At 40.9% G+C, this 25146-nt stretch overlaps 2 protein-coding genes across 3 annotated transcripts in view; one reads left to right on the forward strand and one right to left on the reverse strand.

The window, feature by feature from the left end:
* Positions 1-16476, forward strand: part of trdmt1 (tRNA aspartic acid methyltransferase 1) — a 170002-nt gene extending 153526 nt beyond the window's left edge. The window contains exon 12 of the mRNA XM_037277492.1: positions 16436-16476. The gene's annotated coding sequence lies outside the window, so the exon portion shown is untranslated. The remainder of the gene's footprint in view (positions 1-16435) is intronic.
* si:ch211-161h7.5 lies at positions 933-21243 on the reverse strand. Of its 2 annotated transcripts, XM_037277498.1 has the most exons (8): positions 20998-21243; positions 8648-8759; positions 8422-8566; positions 8212-8325; positions 3062-3206; positions 2842-2990; positions 2619-2758; positions 933-1131 (listed from the first exon to the last, which is right to left on the reverse strand). In XM_037277498.1, exons 2-8 carry the CDS (start codon positions 8745-8747, stop codon positions 980-982), a joined length of 945 nt encoding a protein of 314 aa, XP_037133393.1. In that variant the 5' UTR covers positions 8748-8759; positions 20998-21243; the 3' UTR covers positions 933-979. The 2 variants fall into 2 exon arrangements, with proteins under 2 accessions (XP_037133393.1, XP_037133392.1); XM_037277497.1 differs by lacking the exon at positions 20998-21243 and having other exon boundaries at positions 8648-8880.
* Positions 21244-25146: the final 3903 nt, after the last annotated feature.

Genomic DNA, 25146 nt, shown 5'->3' on the forward strand with positions numbered 1-25146 from the left:
ATGTTAAAGATGTCCGTGAAGACACCCGTCAGCTCCCCAGCGCAGTCTTTCAGCGCCAGACCTGGGATGTTGTCAGGGCCCGCCGCCTTACGGGTGTTGATACCGGCGAGCGCCCTCCTCACGCTGTCGTCACGACAGGGGCTGCTCGTGTGGACGGGGAGCGGTCTTCAGCGGCAAGTGCTGTTCTGAGCGTCGAAGCGAGCAAAGAAGCGGTTGAGATCGTTGAGCAGACGGATGTCGCCCTCACAGCTTCGCAGCGCGCGCTTGTAGTCCGTGATGGTCTGAATGCCCTGCCAAAGGCTCCGTGCGTCCTTGCTGTCCTTGAAGTGGGCAGTAATCTTGCAAGAGAACGCCCTTTTCGCCTCCTTGATGCCCCGAGACAGGTCGGCCCTCGCTGTCCTCAAGCCAGCCTCACCCCCCGCTCTGAAGGCTTTGTCCCTGGCCCCCAGCAGCCTGAGGACAGCCCCTGTCAGCCATGGCTTCCAGTTAGCCCGAGTGACGATGGATTTCGAGCGGGTCACATCATCAATGCACTTCGCGATGTAAGAGGAAACAGAGTCAGTATACTCCTCTATGTCCGTATTGTATTATGTCCTCTATGTAGTATTGTCTTTCTTTACGTTTCACCAAAAAATGCACTTTTAAAAGTTTGTTGCATGCATATTCATTTTCCTGATAGATATACACACACAAGAAATGTGGAATGTTGGAATATGATGGCATCAACACCTTTATTGTCTGTGGATATTATCAGCAGGCAGGAACTGTAAAAGCTTCAGAAGTTAGTCCGTGAGAGATCAACCAGGGATATTAACAGATACGGTCAGATAATGGAATCATCATTTTGTGTAAATGTTTAACTCCGTATCATCATTTACATCATAACATCATTTGTACATGAGGCCAACTGTGTGTAAAACAACAACAACAGATAGCAGTGGTAAATTTTAGTAAACAAATACACAACATGAGAAGGAATTCATCTCAATGCCCTTTTTTGCTGCTGGTTAATCTCCATTGGGTCCATGGATTCCAGGCTGATGCCATTGTACAGTGGCTGCTTGCAGTGGCGCCAAATCACCAGGACAAGGCGGATGATGTATAGCAACACCGCTGCTGCTAGCAGCACAACTACAAGTAGGAGGAATTACAGGTCATCATACCTCAGAATCATAAATTTAAATGTTTTAGCACATGCTCATATAATAATAATAATAGTAATAATAATAATAATAAGCTGCGAGGAGCTATAAAGGGCACCCGCATTCCTGGCAACGTTGGGGCACTGGCACATTGGGATGCTGGCTCATCTGAATTTGAATTTTGTGAAGATACATCAGAAAATACATTAAATTAAAAATATCGGATAAAATATTACCTTTATTAAAGGATAAAAATGTGGCAAAATGTAAAAGGAAATAAAAAATGGCCGAATTCCTGTTGAGTTCCAGAGAAATCTTATAGTTCGGGTTGTTGCATATACTCCAAATTTGGATAGATTTTGGTGAAACTGTCAACCGGGAGTGTTTTGTTCAAACTGTGTAAAAGGCACGAAAATGCAATTTTTCATCTCACACAATAAACTCATAAAATAATGATTATTTCCCTAAGTGTGATGTGTAAGTTTTGTATGTTTTCTCAAATGTTAAGACCATCAAAACCAATGTAGTTTTCTTTGCAAACACCGTGTTGCCACGGCAACAGTGTTGGCCAAAATGAAAAGCTTTGCTTGCATTTTGTATCTTGAACATCTCTAGTTGATGCAAAATAAAAAGTTTTGCTTTTCTTTGTCTTGAACATTTAAAAATCTCTCGGAGTTATTTAATGTGTGACCTCTATAGAAGCCAAAAATGCAGCCAAATATTAAAGCATATTCAAAATGGCTGACTGACATTTTTAGATCCAGTAAATGGCTCCAAGAGACCTTAAGCTGTTAGGTAAACAGTGCCACCAAATATTCGTAGATCTAGGTGAAACGTACAACTAGCGCTGCTTAGTTGAAATTTTGTCGAGGGACACTGTCGTGTCTGTCGTGGTGAAGGAGCTGAGCTGAAAGGCAAAGCTCTCTATTTACCAGTTGGTCTCCATTTTTACCCTCACCTATGGTCACGAGCTGTGGGTCATGACCGGAAGAACGAGATGTCCAGATACAAGCAGCCATAATGCATTTCCTCCGCAGGGTCCGGGCTCTCACCTAGAGAGAAGCTCAGTCATCCACGAGGGCATCTGGTTAGGATGCCTCCTGGACTTCTCCCTGGTGAGGTGTTCGGGGAGGTAGGCCCTGAGTACAACCCAGGACATGCTGAGGAGACTATGTCTCTCTGCTGGCTTGGGAACGCCTTGGGATCTCTTAGGTAGAGCTGGCCCACCATGCATATTTTTGCAATGTGGGATTAAACCGGAGTACCCAGTGGAAACCCACGGAGGCACGGAGATAACATGCAGACCCTACATAGGAAAGCCGGAGCCTAAATCACATCATGCCCCTCTGAAGTGTGAGGTGGACACAGTGCGCCACATTCCAGAAATTTACATATTACAGCATTTTATTTTTCCCCCAGATGGCCACGTAACGCTTAATAAATGTAATGCTGAGTAAATGTGAAACACTGTCTTACCAATGAAGATGCCACTACGGCTTGGGGATTCGGCAATGTAGTTTTTATCAAGATTTCCTGCCAGCGCCCAGATAACAACTGGGTAGTCAATGAGGACGTAGCGCATGTGCTTGTCAAGGAATACATTCTGCAGGAAAAACCTAAAAGAATTTGTAAAATCCTTTTTGAAGAACATAAAGCAAATAGACATAGTATGTGGTGTGTTTGTGTATATCATGCATACCAAGCAAGTAGCATGAAAGTCAAAATACAATAGCACACTGTGGCAGCATTTGTGGGAGACACATTTGCTGTATAGGTCAGCACAATGGCCAAGTTGATGAGCGTGGCAATGGTTGTCCATGCTGTGTAGATCATCACACCATTTTGAACCTGGAGTCATATCAGAATGTCACATTTAGTGATTTACCTTAATGAATGTGATCGATGTAGGTTCCACGAACCAGTATGCGAATGAGCAACAGGTCCATTTTGTGGTATTCCTTGAGCCAGGCTCCATAAACGTGAAGACCATGACAGGCAAAAGAGATCATGCCATAGTTTGTGCCAGCAACCAGAATTAGGAAAACAAGTGCGGCAATCATCCACCTTTGGAAATGTGTCAAAAACATGTAATCAGAACCAATGTTCAATTCTAATGTCAAACATTCAATACTTCACTAAAATGCTTTGACTCGCATATGAATGTAAGTGACATTCTGCTCTTAACATGTTGTTGATCCACTCTTTGCAGCTATAAAAGCTTCAACTGTTCTGGAAAGGCTTTCCACAAAGTTTAGGAGTATGTACCGTAATTTTCGGACTAAAAGTCGCTCCGGAATATAGGTCGCATTAGCCATAAAATGCACAATAACGTGAAAAAAAACATATATAAGTCGCTCCGGAGTATAAATCGCATTTTGGGGGGAAATTTATTAGACAAAATCCAACACCAAGAACAGACATGAACGAGCAACAACAGGCTAAACGATAGGTATGCTAACGTGACATAAACACAAACGAAAAGCTGAGAACGGGCCTGACGTAACATTCAGAGTTATTAAAAAAAACTATGACATAAATAACACGTTTATAAAACCATCTGTGTCACTCCAATTCATTAAATCCATCGATCGTCCTTTGTCAAGGATGGGTGCGCGCCGCTGATGGCGCTTGCACTTCAAAATATTCCACAGGCCCATATAACGATATATAAATTAGACATCAAATAACTATTATATAAGCAATAATATTATCAAACCATCTGTGCACTCTAAATCATTAAATCCATCGATCAAATTCCTCGTCCCTTGTCAGCAACGCCGCGCGTGCGCCCTGACGTCAGCCTCATCGTTATTCCACAGATCTAGTATATAACTATATTGTAGCGTTAACAAAGTACAAGGAAAGACGTGCGTTTGGTAAACGGCTCTTTATTTAACAAAACAAGGCGTGTGGCGGCGTGGACTTCCAGCCACGGAGGTGGAAGAGAGATCCATAGAATAGGACCGGGCGTGTGTAAAAGCCATGACCGAGCCCCATCCACCGTCCCCGGACAGCCACCCGGCCGAGCGCCGGCCCCCGACTTCTATCCACGGAGGTGAAAGAGAGCTCCGTAGACTCCAAATCCTTAAATCCTTCAAACTCTTCGTCCTCCGTGTCACTTAGAAACAAAGCCACTAATCATGCCGGTAGTATGTGGGGCCCTTCGTCATCTTCGTCATCCTGTGATCAATCTTTGTCCTTTTTGTAAACAACCGCCGTGCCACGCCGCACCGCACTGCTGACGTCACTTGAAATTCAAATTACAGTAATCCCTTGCTACATCGCGGTTCGATTTGAAAAAAATCACAGATAAGTCGCTCCTCATTATAAGTCGCCCCCCCACCCAAACTATGAAACAAAACGCGACTTATAGTCCGAAATTTACGATAATATATATGACTATTTTAAAATTTTTCCAGAAGGGTGTTTGTGAGGTCACACACTGATGTTGAACTGATGTTGGACAAGAAGGCCAGCTCTAAGTCTGATCCAAATCAGACAAAATATGTGCTTTTTGGTTGAGGTCAGGATTTAGTTTAGGATAGTCAAATTCAGCCACACAAAACTCTTATTCATGTTTATATGTACCCCACCTTGTGCACAATCTGATTGGAACATGAACAGACCATCCCAAAACTTTCTGACAAAGTTTTTTTCATTGGAACTAATAGGAACTAACAATTTTGGAAAATGCCATGCACTCTATATTATGGAAAATTCAATGCTCTCAATTTTGTGGGAACGATTCTTGTTCCAATGTGACTGTGCATCAATGCACAATACAAGAGCCATAAAAATATGGATGGATAGATGAATAAATGAACTTGATTTACCTGCACAGACTCTTGATCTCAACCCGAAAGAAAACCTCTGGGATTAATTATAGCACAGATTGAGACCCAGGTCCCCTCGTCCAACATCAGTGTAACCTCACTAATAAACTTAAAGACAAATGGTCAAAAATTCCCTTAAAATGACTTAGATATTGTGGAAAGCAACTTTGTGGAAGGCCAAAGCTGTAGCTGTTTTTCTGCAAAAATGGACCAACACTGTAAACCCCACGGATTAAGAATTGTTGTCACTTCGATTCATATGTAGCAAAGGTTAGGTAATAATGGAAATGTATGTTACAAAATGAAGTTACACAAATACGTTGTACCTTTTGACTCAATGACTGGTTAGGAGTTGTACTAAACTGGAAAAAATATGTGCAACTTGCTGGAAACACATGAAGTTACAAGATGTGTTGGATAACACTTGCCGTATATAAGCAATATAACCCGTTTGCTGTGTTTCAAATGCAGACTAAAGTAATTTGGATAATTCAATAATTGATTGACCTTTGTTAGAGGTCACATACTAAAAAATATCACTGAGTTTGTTCCACCTTAAACAATAAATTGATTTGTTGCGCCCTCTACAAATTTCACCAAGGTCCACCAAAATTTGGAGACATACAGCCCAATACCTACAAAATGTCTCTGGGGCTCTACTCTAAACTCAACAAGAAGTCGACCATTTTCTGTTTCCTATGCGATTTTGTCTCACTTTTGACCTTTTATTGAGGTCATTTTTTTTCAAAGTATCTTTTACTCTCATGTAGTTCATTTAAAAACATCCAACAAAAAACTCCTGTAAAAAGACTCTTGGAACTATAATCCAACAGAAAGTCCGTTTTTTTAAATTTACTTTGAAATTTAACATAGCTTTGATTTTAAAAGCTGCGGTAACATGATCTCATCCTGTCAAAGTTTCGCACATTTGATAACAGTACAGGCTTGAAGACATCCATGCACTTATTTTTCATTATAGTGATTGCACCCCCTGCTGGCTACAGGAAATAAGTATTTTGTTCTTTGATGTATTTATGCGGGTTAACCATCCATCCATCGATCCATCCATCCATCCATCCATCCATCCATCCATCCATCCATCCATCCATCCATCCATCCATCCATCCATCCATCCATTTTCTATACCGCTTGTCCCCATGTGGGTCGCGGGCGTGCCGGAGCCTATCCCAGCAGTCATCGGGCAGTTGGCGGGGGTCACCCTGAACTGGTTGCCATCACACAGAGACGAACAATCATCGCACTCACACCCACGGGCAATTTGGAGTGCTCAATCGGCCTCCCAACCATGTTTTTGGGATGTGGGAGGAAACCCACGCGGGCACGGGGAGAACATGCAAACTCACCAGTGGTGGAATTGAACCCACACCCTCCTAACTGTGAGGCGGACGTGCTAATCAGTGCCGAGCCGATGCAGGTTGGCGCGATCTACTTAATGTTTTCTAGGAAGAGTGTTTTGGTTTTCATGACGCTAAAACACTAAGCTTGTGAGGTTTTGCCCTGGCAATGATTTGCCCAGAAAACCATTTTTGGATCTAAACATACATGAACACTCATGAAACTTTGTATACACATCAGGGCCGAAAGAATTCATCAATATAAGTTTAAGGTACGATTTAAAATAAAAATGGCTCTGTGGTGCCCCCTACACATTTTTAATGAAGCAGCCCTGGTTGTACGTTTCGCTTATGACAGACCAGGAAATTTGGGAATTTTTTAGTGGTCATTTAAATTTGTAAGTAAGTAACAAAGACATTATTTGATCTGTACTTTAGCTCTAGTTGTTTTGTTTGTTTTGTTATTACAAATGTTTTCAACGGTCTGTCTAGATAACTGCATTTTTTTTTATTTTTATTTAAATCATGCATAAACAAAGGATCATATTCTTCATACTGCTCCTTTCACACCCTAACTAGCCTACTCAACATCCGTCCGTCCGTCCGTCCGTCCGCCCATCTATCCATCCATCCATCCATCCATCCATCCATCCATCCAATTTCAACACCGCTTATCCTGTTCAGCGTCACAGGGGGTGCTGGAGTATATCCCAGCTGACATTGGGCAAAAGGCAGACAATGCCCCGAACTGGTGTTGCGGGGCACATATACACCGCAACAACTAATCACACCCACATACCGCCACTGATTGGGAACCGATCTCACGCTGCCCAATCACAAGTCAGGCACACCATCAGTAACGTCAGCCTACTCAACTTGGAGTTTTAAATTTCAATGGTTTATCTTCATGTCAAATGCCTTTTTCAAATCAATGACTCCACTATTTGTACATATACTTTATTTATTCATTATTCATGCTGTTCTGATTTGATATTTTTATTAATGCTAAAATTGTACCTCTATTAGTTCAATAACCAAACCAACTCTCTTATTAATTGCTTTCAATCAAACTTGCAAATTTTTGAACATTTATTCCTTCAGGAAAAGTGACAGCAATTATACTGTTTTATAATTTTCAAAACTGGATTTTTAAGCTTCCTGATTCAAAGAGGGAATATTGGCTGTTTTATTTGCTCTGGAAAACCCCCTGCTATAAATAGATTGTAGTCAGTATATATATTGTATAACACAGAGGTTCAATTACAGTATGTAATCAATAGTAAGTTTAGCATTTTTATATGGAGTCCATTACAATCAGATTGTCTATTTTGTTGTTGTTTTCATACATCTAGAAGTGTTTTATTCTCCTTCACCTTGCCTTAAAACGTTGACTGTATTGACCTGTTACTCCTTTTCAGCAATTTTTCTTTGTCCCTGAGTTTGTTAATTGTTTGCCACTGAAAAAAAAAAATCGAATTTGTTGAACACTTCATCCATGTTAATCATTGCGTTGTTGTTCTTAAAATCGTTTGGTAAATACTTTGATGTTGATTTTCTCCCTATTACATTGTTTAAAAATGTTCATAATGATTTTAATAATGCTCCTTTTTTTGGTTGTCTATATAGGTTGGTTAATCAGTTTATACAGAATCACCCCAATGTAAAAACAACTTTGTATGTTTTCTTGTAAGCTGTGGTTTTTAGGCTTTTGTACATTTGTCTTGGTGAACCTTTTTAGAATTCTTTTAGATGTCTGATTAAATATAATTATAATCAGAGTGACATGAACATGAAAAAAGCACATTGTAACTTGCAAATGTAATGTCATCAACAACATCTTGTAAGTCATGCTCATGTAATTGCACATTATAAAAAGCATACGCTCGGTCCCAAACAAGCAGCCAGGCGATATTGAAGCACAGATTGAGACACCAGCAAATAAAGAATCCGTAAGGAAAGACTGGGGGACTGCAGTAAACATAGCCATAAGCATTCCTGTGAGAAACACAAAATATTAAGAACAACAACAAATGTTTAATATAGTGAAGACAAGATGGCCTTTTGGTAAATAAATTATTGAAATGTTTGTACTTTCTGCAAAGGTTAGCCAGGAAGTAGATAATCACGAATGTCAACCACACGTAGATAACGCTCCATATACTGAAGGTCCATCCCGACGGGGTGACCTCCGTCACAAAAACATCAGACACGTTGCCTGTGGTGGTACTGAAGGGTCCTGTACAAATTAGAGGTGCAGTGTTCATCAAATGCAACGGTCACATGAGCTTTATCCCACGTCGTGTTTGCTTTTGCTTACCTACTCCCATAACAGAAAGAGCGTTGACCACCAAAGTGACACTATAGATCACGATAGACAACAATATGGCAACAAGGCGTCCAGCATTGTGTTTCCCCATTGTTGGCAACTGCTTTGAAATAAAATACACATTACCAGTGTTAGGAAAGTTTATTTACTCCTCAAAGTAGTTCAAAGTTCACGTCACAATTTTTAATGCACTTGTTCAGTTCATATACTGTAGACCTGTGTGTGTGTGTGTGTGTGTGTGTGTGTGTGTGTGTGTGTGTGTGTATATATGTATGTATATATTTGTATAAATATATATATATGTATGTATGTGTGTGTGTGTGTGTGTGTGTGTGTGTGTGTGTGTGTGTACATATATATATATATATATATATAGATAGATAGATAGATAGATAGATAGATAGATAGATAGATAGATAGATAGATAGATAGATAGATAGATAGATAGATAGATATATACCGTACTTTTCGGACTATAAGTCGCGTTTTTTTTCATAGTTTGGGTGGGGGGGCGACTTATAATAAGGAGCGACTTATGTGTTTTTTTCAAAAATATTCAAAAAAAAAAAAAAAGTGAAACCGCGATAAACGAACCGCAATGTAGCAAGGGATTACTGTAATTTGAATTTCAAGTGACGTCAGCAGCGCGACGCGGCGTGGCGCGGCGGTTGTTTACATAATGGACAAAGATTGATCACGGGATGACGAAGATGACGAAGGGCCCCACGTACTACCGGCATCATTAGCGGCTTTGTTTCTAAGTGACACGGCGGACAAAGAGTTTGAAGGATTTAAGGATTTGGAGTGACACAGAAGGTTTGAAAAACTATTATGGCTTTTACCCACGCCCGGTCCTACTCTCCGGAGCTCTCTTTCACCTCCGTGGATTGAAGTCGGGGGCTCGGACATGGCTTTTACGCACGCCCGGTCCTACTCTACCGCGCTCTCTTTCACCTCCGTGGATGGAAGTCCACGCCGCCACACGCCTGGAAGTTTGTTTTGTTAAATAAAGAGCCGTTTACCAAACCCACGTCTTTCCTTGAACGTTGTTAACACTACAATATAGTTATATAGTAGATCTGTGGAATAACGACGAGGCTGACGTCAGGGCGCACGCGCGGCGTTGTTGACGAAGGACGAGGAATTTGATCGATGGATTTAATTTTTTAGAGTGCACAGATGGCTTGATAATACTATTGCTTATATAATAGTTATTTGATATCTAATTTATATATCGTTATATGGGCCTGTGGAATATTTTGAAGTGCAAGCGCCGTCAGCGGCGCGCACGCATTGTTGACAAAGGACGATCGATGGATTTAATGAATTGGAGGGACACAGATGGTTTTATTAACGTGTTATTTATGTAATAGTTTTTTGAATAACTGAATGTTACGTCAGGGCCGTTCTCAGCTCTTCGTCTGTGTTTATGTCACGTTAGCATACCTATCGTTTAGCCTGTTGTTGCTCGTTCATGACTGTTCTTGGTGTTGGATTTTGTCGAATAAATTGCCCCCCAAAATGCAACTTATACTCCGGAGCGACTTATATATGTTTTTTTTCACATTTTTGGGCATTTTATGGCTGATGCGACTTGTACTCCGGAGCGACTTATAGTCCGAAAATTACGGTAGATATATATATATATATATATATCTACCGTAATTTTATATATATATATATATCTCGGTTTTCGAACGTCCCAGTTCTCGAACAAATTGGAGTTCGAACGAAAAATTCGAGATTTTTATGCTTCCGATGTCGAACAAAAATTCAGAGGTCGAACCTCGCGAGATGAGCCGATAGGACCCGAGAAAACCCGACCGCGCGGGAATGAACTGCAGAACTTTGTCGAGCTTTAACATCACGATAAAGCCGGAACCACCAGAGCTATGTATGCTTATAATGACATTGTCATTAGCCACTTCTGCAAAGTTCTTAAAAAAAGGCAGAAACAAGTTACCGTTTTTGTCCATGTATAATGCGCAAAATTTAACTAATTTATTGTCCTAAAATCTGAGGTGCGCATTATACATGGGTACAATTCTTTTTGAATTTTTAAAAAAAAAAGATTTTTTTTTTTTTTTTTTACACGTCAGCTATATAAAGAGCGAGAGTTCAGTTCTCTACCTAAATGCGTATTACAGGTAATATTTTATTTCACAACACTTTGCCTTGTTCCTTTCTTCTCTGCTGTTCACTTCAAACACGCTCCATACGAACACAATGCTCTCGTATCAGACGCTTGCTCGATCACCTGCTCGTTTGCTGTCACAATGTACCCTACACAAATCCGAAACATTTCCGAGTCACGACGAGGGGCAAGTTTTGGTTTCCAAGGGTGTTTTTATTCCTCTTCAACTTCTCTCCCATACAGAGCCGCCTTTTTCACATGTCCGCACGTCACTTTCCTCTCTTTTCATTTTCACCTAACTGATCGCGGTGGTGCCTTTATGGGCAGTCGGAGAAATCAACGCCAACAAAAAAAATACATCCAGCCTAGTTAAGAAATCACCAGAAAGATCACCATGACAATTGTGAATAATAAATAAATAATTATTATATATATTATATATTATTATTATAATAATAAATAATTGTGATAAATAACTGGAACATCACTCAAATATTGGTGATCCCGTTGAGAGTCTCATATTTCTTCGCTATCGAGTTTGCTACTGCATGCGCAGTGATACTGACCGGCAGAATAACATTCGGTTGTTCCCAAAGATGATCTTTTTTCTGAAATAATTTTACGTTTACGGACTTAAGTAACCCGGCCGGGTCATACCAAAGACTATAAAAATGGGACCCATTGCCTCCCTGCTTGGCACTCAGCATTAATTGGAATTGGGGGGTTAGATCACCAAATGATTCCCGAGCGCGGCGCCGCTGCTGCTCACTGCTCCCCTCTCCCCCAGGGGATGGATCAAAATCACACGGGGATGGGTCAAATGCAGAGGACAAATTTCACCACACCCAGATGCGTGAGTGACGATCATTGGGACTTTAAAAAAAAGAAAAAAAAAAAAATTGGGTGCGTATTATACATGGGTACAGGCTTTTTTCCAGCATCAACATGCCATTTTTAGGGTGCGTATTATACATGGGGGCGCATTAAACATGGAAAAAAACGGTACTCTCGATAAGTTCTTTGCAAAAAGGAAAGAACACCCAGTGGAAGAGTCTTCCCAACCGAAGAGATTTGCGAGAGAGTCAACACCTACAGACGAGTTTCCCGATTTTTTTATGGAAGGGGATTCACCTTTCAATCAATAAACTTTTTTTTTATTGGTGAAAATACTGTACGTAAGAAAATGTTTTTGCTGTTTTTGCTGCACACGAACTTTGATACAGTATACTGTATGTTATCTTTCATTAGAATTTCGGCACTTTTTTTTTTCTTTTTTTTTACAATTGGTGAAATTAAGAAAATGTTTTTGCTGTTTCTTTCACATGATCTTTGATATGTTGTCTTTCATTGGTAAAAATACCCAAAAATACGACTGGGTGCCCAGGACGCTGCTCACACGTTTGCCTGCTTTGTGTTGTTTTTCACCGATTCACGACCACGGTCCATTGGGCGCCGTTGAACTGGCCTGCCCTTACACCTGTCTATGGACCCCGTGGAGGCTATTTTGTGTGTTTTGGGGTGTTCTCTTGTATTGAGGGGTGCTGGTTGGCCGCTGTTACTTTTTTTCCTTTGTCTTTTAGCTTTGTTTTGCTTTGATGGCTTTTATCTTGAGCACTTTCTGACTTTTGTTGTGGCGCCGTTGTGTGGCAGCCTTGTGAGAGCCTATTGAGTTGCGCTCATGCCATCTGTGTGTCTTTTGTATACCCACTCTGTGGTATGGATACTGCTGGGGCCTGAATTTCCCCACCCCTGGGGATCAATAAATATTCAATCAATCAATCAATCAATATGTATGTATATATATGTATGTGTATATATATTTTTGTATGTGTATATATACAGTGCCTTGCGAAAGTATTCGGCCCCCTTGAACCTTTCAACATTTTGCCACATTTCAGGCTTCAAACATAAAGATATACCGTAAATTCCGGACTATAAGCCGCGACTTTTTTCCAAAATTTTGAACCTTGCGGCTTATAGTCAGGTGCGGCTATATAAGGATTTTTTTCGTGATTTTTGTGATGACTTGATCACTTTTATACACTGCGGTATCTTGAAGAAAAAAACAACAACAAAAATACTATTTTGAAACACTACTATGGCTGCTGCTTATTCTGGCTGTGTTGCTTGTGACTATTATGAGCTTTAGTAGGAATGCACGCTAGGGGACCTGCGTCAAAGGGCTCTAAACCCTTTCTCTTACTCTGCCATGTGACTCAGAGATTACACAAAGCAGTGGCGCTGTTTGGACCATCTGCATTGTATTAAAACCCAATCAATCAGCATTTAAATTCAATTCTTTTGACATTTTGCTCACCAAAAACAAGTTGTAATGAACGTGAACTTTTAATGCATTTTATTCAGAAGGTTACTTTGAACCCCGAGGCTTAAATGGCGGCGCGGCGTATTTATGGATTTTTACGGCCTCCAGGGGGCGCTCTAGCAGGAAGCAAGAGCGAGACAGACAAAGAAGAGATAATGCGCCGAAGAAGATGTGCTAGTTTGTGTTTTGAACATTTCGCGGATCACGCACACACCCTCATCATGGAAAACACACGAAGAAATGCATTTGATGCAGCTTTTAAGTTAAAAGCAATCGATTTGGCTGTCAAAGAGGGAAATAGAGCTTAAATGGCGGCGCGGCGCGTCGTAGTTATGGATTTTTACGGCCTCCACGGGGCGCTCTAGCAGGAAGCAAAAGCGAGACAGACGAAGAAGAGATAATGCGCCGAAGAAGACGTGCTAGTTTGTGTTTTGATAGGCGAATAGTGGCGTATAATTCACACAAAGAAGAGACAGAACGAGATCAAGACGGACATTACTGAAAGGAAGCTTTTATACACAAACCGTCATTATGGGGGACAAAAGAAATGCATATGAAGCCGCTTTTAAGCTAAAGGCAGTCGATGTTGATGACATTGTGTTGCGTCACCCTTTTTCTTTATTTCGTGGTCCCGTCTACTCTGGAGCTATACGTGTCGATCGCTAGTTTAATGTAATTTAGCGCTTCGTGCATGAATAAAATTAGCATGAACAGACCCTCATCACACTCGAAGAAATGCATAAAAGCGACGACGAAAGAGAGACTGAGAAAGTGTGAGGCGAAGGATATCTAACGCTATTCCAATCGGACGCTGAGGAGGAAGACTTCGATGGTTTCAGTGCACAGGAGGAAGATGAAGACGACGAAGCTCTTTTTTTACTTTTACTGGTATGTTTTTTAACGAGCCCTGTTGGTGCTGTACTACCGTGTTGCTGCTGTGTTACCGCCGCGTCTCAGTGACTTTTACCGGGTATGTTTTTTTTAATCCAGCCCTATTAGTCTTGTGTTACTTCCGTGTTGCTGCGGTATTACTGCCGCGTCACGGGCAGTGTTTGGAAAGAAATGTTAAGGTATGTTATTAAAACTTTAAAAAAGCTTTCTGTGTCCAGTCTTTCTTTGTTAATAACTCGCGTGCACACTTTCGTGTTGCTGCGGTACTACTGCTGCGTCACAGGCAATGTTTAGAAAGACATGTTAAAGTATGTTATTAAAACTTTAAAAAGGCTTTCTGTGAACGGTCTTTCTTTGTAAAAACGCGTGTGCACGTGCGGCTTATAGTCCGGTGCGGCTTATAGTCCGGAATTTACGGTAAAATTTTAATTTTTTGTCAAGAATCAACAACAAGTGGGACACAATCGTGAAGTGGAACGAAATTTATTGGATAATTTAAACTTTTTTAACAAATAAAAAACTGAAAAGTGGGGCGTGCAATATTATTCGGCCCCTTTACTTTCAGTGCAGCAAACTCACTCCAGAAGTTCAGTGAGGATCTTTGAATGATCCAATGTTGTCCTAAATGACTGATGATGATAAATAGAATGCACCTGTGTGTAATCAAGTCTCCGTATAAATGCACCTGCTCTTTGATAGTCTCAGGGTTCTGTTTAAAGCACAGAGAGAACCATGAAGACAAAGGAACACACCAGGCAGGTCCGAGATACTGTTGTGGAGAAGTTTAAAGCCGGATTTGGATACAAAAAGATTTCCCAAGCTTTAAACATCTCAAGGAGCACTGTGCAAGCAATTATATTGAAATGGAAGGAGTATCAGACCACTGCAAATCTACCAAGACCCGGCCGTCCCTCCAAACTTTCATCTCAAACAAGGAGAAGACTGATCAGAGATGCAGCCAAGAGGCCCATGATCACTCTGGATGAACTGCAGATAACTACAGCTGAGGTGGGAGAGTCTGTCCATAGGACAACAATCAGTCGTGCCACTGCACAAATCTGGCCTTTATGGAAGAGTGGCAAGAAGAAAGCCATTTCTCAAAGATATCCATAAAAAGTCTCGTTTAAAGTTTGCCACAATCCACCTGGGAGACACACCAAACGTGGAAGAAGGTGCTCCGGTCAGATGAAACCAAAATTGAACTTTTTGGCCACAATGCAAAACGATATGTTTGGCGTAAAAGCAACACAGCTCATCACCCTGAACACACCATCCCCACTGTCAAACATGGTTTGCATCGTGGTTTGGGCCTGCTTTTCTTCAGCAGGGACAGGGAAGATGGCTAAAATTGATGGGAAGATGGATGGAGCCAAATACAGGACCATTCTGGAAGAAAACCTGTTGGAGTCTGCAAAAGACCTGAGACTGGGACGGAGATTTATCTTCCAACAGGACAATGATCCAAAACATAAAGCCAAATCTACAATGGAATGGTTCACAAATAGACGTAGCCAGGTGTTAGAATGGCCAAGTCAAAGTCCAGACCTGAATCCAATCGAGAATCTGTGGAAAGAGCTGAAGACTGCTGTTCACAAACGCTCTCCATCCAACCTCACTGAGCTCGAGCTGTTTTGCAAGGAAGAATGGGCAAGAATTCCAGTCTCTCGATGTGCAAAACTGATAGAGACATACCCCAAGCGACTTGCAGCTGTAATTGCAGCAAAAGGTGGCTCTACAAAGTATTAGCGCAAGGGGGCCGAATAATATTGCAAGCCCCACTTTTCAGTTTTTTATTTGTTAAAAAAGTTTAAATTATCCAATAAATTTTGTTCCACTTCACGATTGTGTCCCACTTGTTGTTGATTCTTGACAAAAAATTAAACTTTTATATCTTTGTTTGAAGCCTGAAATGTCGCGAAATGTTGAAAGGTTAAAGGGGGCCGAATACTTTCGCAAGGCACTGTATATACATATATATATACATATATATATATACACATATATATATACATACATATATATACATACATATATATATATATATATATATATACATACATATATATATATATATATATATATACATACATATATATATATGTATGTGTATATATATATATATATATATATACGTATACGTGTATATATACATATATATATATATATATTACTGAATTTTTATAGTTATTTTAAAACCGAAGACGATTCGCTCGGAGGATCCAACGTCCTGTCTAGCCTCCTCTGAGGATTGCGTTATCACACGGCTGCCTATGTTGACAGGCTATGCAGTTGGACTGAACTGCTTTCTGTCTTTATGTCGCTGTTTAAGTGTTCAAACACTGTAGCTATATTAATTAATTTCCGTAGTTAAGCTGGTGTATATAATATCTTGTGTTTTTTGTCATCTGTCTGTAACGTCGTGTTTCTTTAGATGAACAAAACGGCTTCGAAAAGAGACCTTACGGAGGCAACAAAAAAAAGGTTCTCCAGCCTTCTCCGGAGTTAAAAGGTTTGACTCGGACAACGGGACTTCGGAACGGAGTGGTGCAAACGATCGAAAACAAGTTTTTGATTTCATGTGGTTTATTGAGTGTTTTTATGTGTGAAGACTGCTGATATGAGATTTTAATTAAGATAGTTCAAATTAAATAATGAATAAGCCACACTAGAGCAGCACTCCCCAACCTTTTTTGTGACACAGTTAGGTGCCGTACAAATTTTACCGGGGGGGGGGGGGGACGTCAGTGCCTCCCCAGTCATGAACCTCACCACACGTCACTGATACACACAGACACACACACACACACACACATTACCGGTTATGCAAGTTAACGCATAGCTTGCTGATGAGCTTGAGCTATATGTTGACACCAGTGACGTGCGGTCAGAGGAGGCAAGGGAGGCCGTCCCTCCCCTGCCATCATGAAAAGGGGAAAAAACAAATTCAGTTGTTTTTATTATAAAGTCATTTTCCTTTTAATTTCAGTAGTTTTGTGTCATTTTGAACCAAAATCATTGAATTTGTATAGTTATTTTAAAACCTAAGACGATTCGCTCGGAGGAGCCAACTTCCTGCCTTGCCTCCTCTGAGAATTGCGTAATCATACGACTGTCTATGCTGACAGGCTATGCAGTTTGACTGAACTGCTGTCTGTCTCTATGTCACTGTTTAAGTGTTCAAACACTGTGGCTATATTAACTAATTTCCGTAGTTAAGCTGATGTATATAATATCATGTGTTTTTGTCATCTGTCTGTAACATCGTGTTTCTTTTAGATGAACAAAACGGCTCTGAAAAGAGACCTTACGGAGGCAATGAAAACAAGGTTCTCCAGCCTTATGGCAGGGGGTGCAAGTGATCCCGGGATGCTTCATGCGCCCACCTGGAGAATAAGTGATCTCCAGTTCAAATTTACAGTGAACAACTGAGGAGCAGTCATCCATTTATTTCATTTTACATTCCATCCATCCATCCATTTTCTGTACCGCTTAGTCCCCACGGGGGTCGCGGGCGTGCTGGCGCCTATCCCAGCCATCATCGGGCAGTAGGCGGGGGACACCCTGAACCGGTTGCCAGCCAATCGCAGGGCACATAGAGACAAACAACCATACACACTCACACTCACACCTTGGGACAATTTGGAGTGCTCAACCGGCCTACCAAGCATGTTTTTGGGACGTGGGAGGAAACCGGAGTGCCCGGAGAAAACCCACGCGGGCCCGGGGAGAACATGCAAACTCCACACAGGGAGGGCCGGAGGTGGAATCGAACCCGCACCCTCCTAACTGTGAGGCAGACGTGCTAGCCAGTGCGCCACCGAGCCGCCCTCGTTTTACATTCGTTTTTTTTTTTCATTTTTACATTTTACATTTCGTTTTACAATGTATGCAAACTCAAACAATTTTCCACTATGGATTTTCGGTCGCAGCAGGAGGTCATCGGTAAAAGAAGACCAACTCTGGAGTTAAAAGGTTTGATTCGGACAACAGGACTTCGGAGCATGTCTTTTCAAACGGAGTTGTACGCACGATCGAAAACAAGTTTTTGATTCCATGTGCTTTATTGAGTGTTTTTATGTGTGAAGACTAATGATATGGGATTTCAATTATAATAGTTCAAATTAAATAATGAATAAGCTACTCTAGAGCAGCGTTAGGGTTAGGGTTACCCGCCGAATTAGTGCTGTTACTTCCGTGTTTTCAACAAAATGTTAGTTATAAATACTTTAGCCGAGCTAGTGCTGTTACTTCCGTGTTTACAACAAAATGTTAATGCTGTTAAAACTTTAGCCCAGCTAGTGCTATTACTTCCGTGTTTACAACGAAATGTTAATGCGATTAAAACTTCAAAAAGGCTTTCTGTGTACTGTCTTTCTTTGTAAATAACTCGTGCGCACGTGCGGCGTATAGTCTCGTGCGGCTTATATAAATATAAATATTAAAAAATCACGAGTTTTAGCTGGTGCAGCTTATAGTACGGTGCGGCTTATAGCCCGAAATAAACGGTACATTGTTTGTGCATCAATAAGTGTATATTAAACCATATAAGTGCATATGTCATCATCAGAACATTATATAATAGTTTCAAATAAATGTATTCAGTATAAATGACATACAGAAAATAATGTATAAATAATATAAATATTTGTGTGTGTGTGTGTGTGTGCGTGTGCGTGCGTGTGTGTGTGTGTGTGTGCGTACGCGTGTGTGTAACATATGTAGATGTAGCTAAAGTGTATACTTGATGTATATCAGGGGTGTCAAACTCATTTGTGTCACGGGCCGCATCATAGTCATAGTTTCCTTCGGAGGGCCATTACGACTGTCAACACATATTATATACAGTATAGGCTACACACCAAACTGATGAATAACAAGTTTTGAAATCATAGACTAGTAAAAACTAATAAAAAAAAAAAAAAAGATGAATAGTAATACAAATTGCTAGCAATTTCAAATTTTTTTCAAAGTGAATACAATTTCTAATTTTAGTATTGTCACATGTAGTCCATTCCCAATTTGTCTTTGCGAGCCATATAAAATTATGTGGCAGGCCATAACTGGCCCCCGGGCCTTAAGTTTGACACCTGTGGTATACATACTATGAATATGTTTTTAGAACAGTTTCATTATAACAACTTTTTAGAACAAGGTACAAGTATACATACTGTAAATACGTTTTTAGAACTCTTATAACAATTTTTTATAACAAGGTACAATACTGTAAATATGTTTTTAGAACTCTTATTATTATAACAACTTTTTTTTATAAAAAGGTACAAGTGTACGCACTGCAATTGTGTGGGCACTCTCTGCCTTCTGCTGGCGTGTGGGCAACTTTTGTGCCATGATTTCTCAATTTAGAAGTTTTATTTGGGATTTTTGTTTTTGGAAAAATAATCCGCGATGTACTGAAGACGCGATAAATGAACCGCTATGTAGACGAGGGGTTACTGTATACCTATTGGATTAAAGCACATGTGTTACATGTGTATTCATATATTTTACTTGTTTAACTTGCTAGGCAACCGACATTCATAAGCGTAAACTAATATTTCGTGTGCATACACACTGAACTTTAGACGATATTAGCAGTAAACATTCGGAATGGTTGGATAAGGGGGGACAACATGATCTTTTGGAAGGCTAAAAATTATAGCAAATAAATTTCAGAAATGTGGCGTGTGCTGTTTTAGCTGTATGTTTACAGGGACCAGCCAAGATATCTGGAACAGAGGTGCATGTCGCCTAGGAGACAAGAGGTGCGTGACGGACAGCTACTCCCCCGAGAGAAACAACACTGTTTTTTATTGTTGTGACCTTGACAGGCAAATACAATCATGAGGACCACAGGAATTAGACACCGGCTTTTCTGACTCAGCTCGTACGCGAAAGAAAGTGGTCCAGCGCTTTAACCCTTTTCTTGAATTCAGAGAATCAACAATTTGGATCAAATTCAACCCAGCTTGTGTGAGTATGGCTTTACATATTGTGTTAGTGTGAATACCTTCCTTAAACAGAAGAAAAATGAACATGCATTGAGTAAGTTATATATTATATGCCGCGGGGTGCAATTGGCGCACTCCCTTTGAATTTTCCATCAAGCTGATAATCTGAATCAGGTGTATTGGAAGAATGAAATATGTAAAACAAGCAGGTTATCGGCCCTCCAGGACCGGACTTTGACACCAGTGCCTTAGTGAGATAACATTATCGGAACAACGCCTACACACAATACCTACGTTAATCATTAGCATTGCTCATCTGACTTATGTAGGTGATTTTGATTACAGCAATTCCATCGTAGAAGTTCAACCTACGTTAACCATTAGCATTCCCATCTGCCTTGTATAGGTGCTTTTCATTAAAGCAATTCTATAGTAGAAGTTCAACAAGTATTGGCTCTAAAATTTGATTGAGATGTGTGCGAAACATGGTGAGCCCCAGGAAGGCAGCAGGCCCCGATGGAGTACTGGAACCCACTTCATCTCAATCTTCAAACACTGCCTGTCTCAGAGCACCATTGAGGCCTTCTGAAAACCTCAACCTTCTTCCCCATTCCCAAAAGGAAACAGTGGCTAGACTCACCCGTTCCACTTCATTCAATGACAATAAAGGCGGTTGTGATTCTGATCCTTATTATTTAAACAAAAACGTAATGAAATACATTGTAATTAATTTCTCATGATTGATCACATTTATATCAAACTGTTATTTAAATAAATTATTTATTAAATAATAAATTGTTCAAATAATAAATAACACCATCTTAAACAACAAAATTTAATCAATCTATCTATCTATCTATCTATCTATCTATCTATCTATCTATCTATCTATCTATCTATCTATCTATCTATCTATCTATCTATCTATCTATCTATCTATCTATCTATCTATCTATCTATCTACGTATCTATCATAAGAGACAACCCTTGATTAGAAAATAATATTAATTGTCACACAAAAGATGTCAAGTCAAACAAAGCATACCTTTCGCCGTCCCTACTTTGGGCTTGTACTGTAGTGCAGATAGCAGAAGGTCTATTTTATGGATTAGCTTGTTTACGACAATGGCAAAAGTCACATGTACCTTACATATCTGCAACTCACTCATAAAAGGGTTGTCAAACATAACATACCGACCTTTTCACCTTCCATCATTATATATCACTCATTAAAGTTGATTGATGAGAAGGACGATAGTGGATATACGTACCTGAGTTATCATAATTGTGTTTAAACAAGTGAAAAAAATCCAGGTAAACTTTAGCCACCTTTGTAAAAACTATCAAAAGTTGATAAATCAATCTCAATGACCATTTTGCTAAATGGGAAACTTCTGTAGGGTTGTTTTTTCTTGGGCGGGGTGATCGTCCCGCAGTGAGGTTACTATTGTTTTTGTAGAAATCATTAAGGCCCTAGTAGCAAATGCAACAGTCCTGGTTTTACGTTTCACCTTGACCTATGAAACTTTGGTCATATAAAAATGTATTTTTGATGGCAAAAATATTTATGTACATACAGTCAAACCTCGGTTTTCGAACATCCCGGTACTCGAACAAATCAGAATTCGAACGAAAAATTTGAGATTTTGTTGCTTCGGTTGTCGAACGAAATTCGGAGGTCGAACCTTGCGAGATGAGCCGAAAGGACCCGAGAAAACCCGACCGCGTGGCCCGGATGCCGACTGACTCCGTTCGTTATTGTATTTTCGTTACTTTGAGGATTGTGTTAACCCTTAATCATGCCTCCAAAGAAAGCAAGTGGGAGCAGTAAAGCCATCCTAAAACACAAAGACGCTCTTAAAGCAACAGTGAGCGCCCGGTTGCGGTTGCAATGTAATGGTTGTAATGGGACGTGAAACGCTGCGTGTTCGCTTCGCTTCCGGGGGGGGGGAACGGGATGTTGGTTATGCACTGGATAGATTTTCTTGTGCGCTGACAATGTGCGGGCAGTGCGCGATTGCGCACGCGCGCAGCTTAGAGGGAACATTGGTCCGGGGACGAGTCATGACATTTGAGGCTATTTACAGAGATGTTATTGCATGTGTGCTCACGTGTGTGTGTGTTTTGCTATTTACAAAGGATGTATTTGTGCGTCGCTGTATCCCGCATCAGAATATTCGTCAGATGACGGCGATTCATCCGAACTGTGGGACAAACAACTGCCACTCACTAAGTGTCTGCCCGAGCCGGTGGCTTTTAAAGCGGACTTCCGTGTCAGTCACGTACTCATAGCCACCTCCTCTAAATTCACTCTATCATCTTACTCTTCCACATTTACAATGAGCAACAGTTTGCTCGATTGTAAGCGGCTTGAGAGCTGATCACTTCTGTTTTGCCACGTTCTCTTACTCTTGGACTTCTTCCTCCGAAACTCCACAACCACTCACTATTGTTGTATTTGAGCTGGGTTACCGCTTATGTCACCTCTTTCTGAGCCAGCATGAACAACTCTTCCCTCAAGGGGTCACAGTTAACCACTGCAATGCTTTATACGCTTGATATCAACTCTTTGTATGCCAGCGATGAGAATACTCGTCATTGACATTAAAGATGCAGGACCCTGTCGAGTATTCTTGTCAACTTATTTTTATTTTATGAATGGGTAGATAAGACTCCCGGTCACCTTTCCACTTAAAATTGTTAGAATAGGCCTCTTTGGCCCAATTGATTAGCTAGGTAGCTTGGACTATGCCGTTATATCACTGTAACCCTTCTCTTGCTTCATTAGCTTTTTCTTCTTTATGAGACTCTTTGCACGTACGTAGAAGTCACTCTCAGTTAAGACTATTTGTTCAAGGTCACACAAGGTCATACAGGCTAGGCAGAGTCGCATCCTTGCAGGAGGGCGGCCCAGAGTAGTATAAGAGCAGGAACCTTGGTGGTGGGAGTTAGACCTTCTTCTGCATCTCGCAGAGAAAGCTCCACAGCTGTATATCGATCATTCTGGCATACATTAAATAGTTAAACTGTGAAGGCTGCCTCTTGGTACTTACTGTTAGCATAGCGAGCATTAAAGATAAAGAACTGGGAACAAACCTAACAAAATCAAATCTATAGGGCATTGTAGTGGTTAACTCTGACCACTTGTTGGCAGAGTTGCTCTTGCTGGCTCAGAGAGGTGACGTAAACTGTAAGCCCAGCCCACATGGGAGAACAACAGAGAATGAAGTTGTACAGTTATGGAGGAAGAAGTTAGAGAGTGAGAGAAAATGGCAAAACGGAAGCGATCGGCTTTCAAGTAGCTTACAATTGAGCAAACTATTTGTTGCGTGTTGATTGCTAACGTTTCTTAGCAAAGTGCCATGGTGCTCGCTGGGTAATGTGGGATGATGACATGTGCTGTCGAAGTGTGTTGTTGGACTACAATACAAGCTCGTGAGTACGGATGGTCACCTCCAGTGTCTTCATACTCGGCTAAATCGCCGTACCCCAAGTTATAACAAACTGGCGACGAGGTGGAGCCTAACGTTGTTTCGGCTTGAAGTCTGTCTTGGCCGAGTTTTGTTTTTCCGTGAATGAGTAGCGCGTTGTTGTGGCTATTGTTTGGTGGTGCCGCCGACGGTGGGAGGGACCTTCGTGTCCCACTGATTAACTACTGCCCCCTTAAGCTGGGCAGGTCCCAGCCAGTCTGCTTGCTTCTTAGGATGCAAGGAGCTTAGAGCAGACATGGGCAAACTACGGCCCGCGGGCCACATCCGGCCCACGGGGCCGTTTAATCCGGCCCGCCAAACCTGAATAAATTGTATTATTAATTTTTTTTTGGGTCATTTTCCCTGCAATTACTATGTTTCCCCAGTAGATGGGGAAGCTCCCGCCCGCGCATTTACTCCCGGGAGCCGTGTCAGAAAGCTCGGTGCACACTCACAAGTGCGTGTGCGTACTCAGTAGTACGTAGTAATTTCATCTATCAGTGCCGAATTTCGAGTGTAGACTGTGACGTCAATATTCTCGTAATTCGCGCGCTGAATTTTCAGATACAGTGTTACGCTAATGCCACCCACAAACCTTCCCCTGGAATCCTTCCATTAAAATGAGTGGCCCGAAGAAAAGAAAGGTGGACACTGAGTGCCGAATGTTAAAAAAGAGTGGACAATTTGGCTCGACCTACGTGTGTGAGAAGACGTTCAGCCACATGAACGTCAACAAAGCCCGTCACAGATCTAGGTTAACGGACCGACACCTCGGCTCTATCCTAAGAATTACCACAACAAATTTTACTCCAGACTATGATGCACTAGCAAAAAAGGGAAACCAACAATACTATTGATTTCTTTATTACTTTATTTAGATGTATTCTTTCACTGATTCTTCAAGATGATGTATTTGGTCAGAATGTTTGCCGTTGGATGTGACTTCGCCTCATTAGATAAACATATTTCATAAATCTGACCTGCGGGCGCTGAAGTGATGGAAAATGTTATTCATCATAACAGTGTCGTATTTAATAAGAATCACTGTTTTTTGGTGAAATATTTTTTTAATGCTGTTAATAAATGCATTTGTTTTCAAAAAGCTTTTTTTAATATCCATGCTTTAGTATCTACTAAAAGTAAAAACCTTTTATGCAATGACCTTTATATGTCAATTATATTACTTCACACAAACACTACATCCATCTGCTCCTGGTTCGGCCACCCGGTCAAAATTTAGAACCCAATTAGGCCCGCAAGTCAAAACGTTTGCCCACCCCTGGCTTAGAGCGTATACACTTGACGGGTAGCTGAAAATAGTGTACCCACAAACCAGTGACGTGCGGTGAGGTTCATGACTGAGGAGGCACTGACTTCACCCCCCCCAGGTAAAATTTGTCCGACACCTAATCGCGTCAAAAAAAAGGTTGTGGAACGCTGCTCTAGAGTAGCTTATTCATTATTTAATTTGAAGTACTTTAATTAAAACCCCATATCGGCAGTCTTCACACATAAAAACACTCAATAAAGCACATAGAATCAAAAACTTGTTTTCGATCGTGCGTACCACTCCGTTTCAAAAGACATGCTCCGAAGTCCCGTTGTCCGAATCAAAACTTTTAACTCCGGAGTTGGTCTTCCTTTACTGATGACCTCCTGCTTCGACCGAAAATCCATAGTTGAAAATTGTTTGAGTTTGCATATGTAATCCTCCATTGTAAAAC

The sequence above is a fragment of the Syngnathus acus genome, chromosome 19, assembly GCF_901709675.1.
Source record: "Syngnathus acus chromosome 19, fSynAcu1.2, whole genome shotgun sequence".
NCBI classification, from domain to species: domain Eukaryota; kingdom Metazoa; phylum Chordata; class Actinopteri; order Syngnathiformes; family Syngnathidae; genus Syngnathus; species Syngnathus acus.

Bases quoted from the DNA above. Each gene is read 5' to 3' on its own strand.
- si:ch211-161h7.5 (XM_037277498.1), bottom strand. From the start codon at position 8,747: ATGGGGAAACACAATGCTGGACGCCTTGTTGCCATATTGTTGTCTATC. The intron at 3,207-8,211 runs GTATGCTTTTTA...ACATTTCCAAAG, and splicing joins CTGCTTGTTTGGGACCGAGC to GTGGATGATTGCCGCACTTG. The intron at 2,991-3,061 runs GTTCGTGGAACC...ATATGACTCCAG, and splicing joins TGTTGCTCATTCGCATACTG to GTTCAAAATGGTGTGATGAT.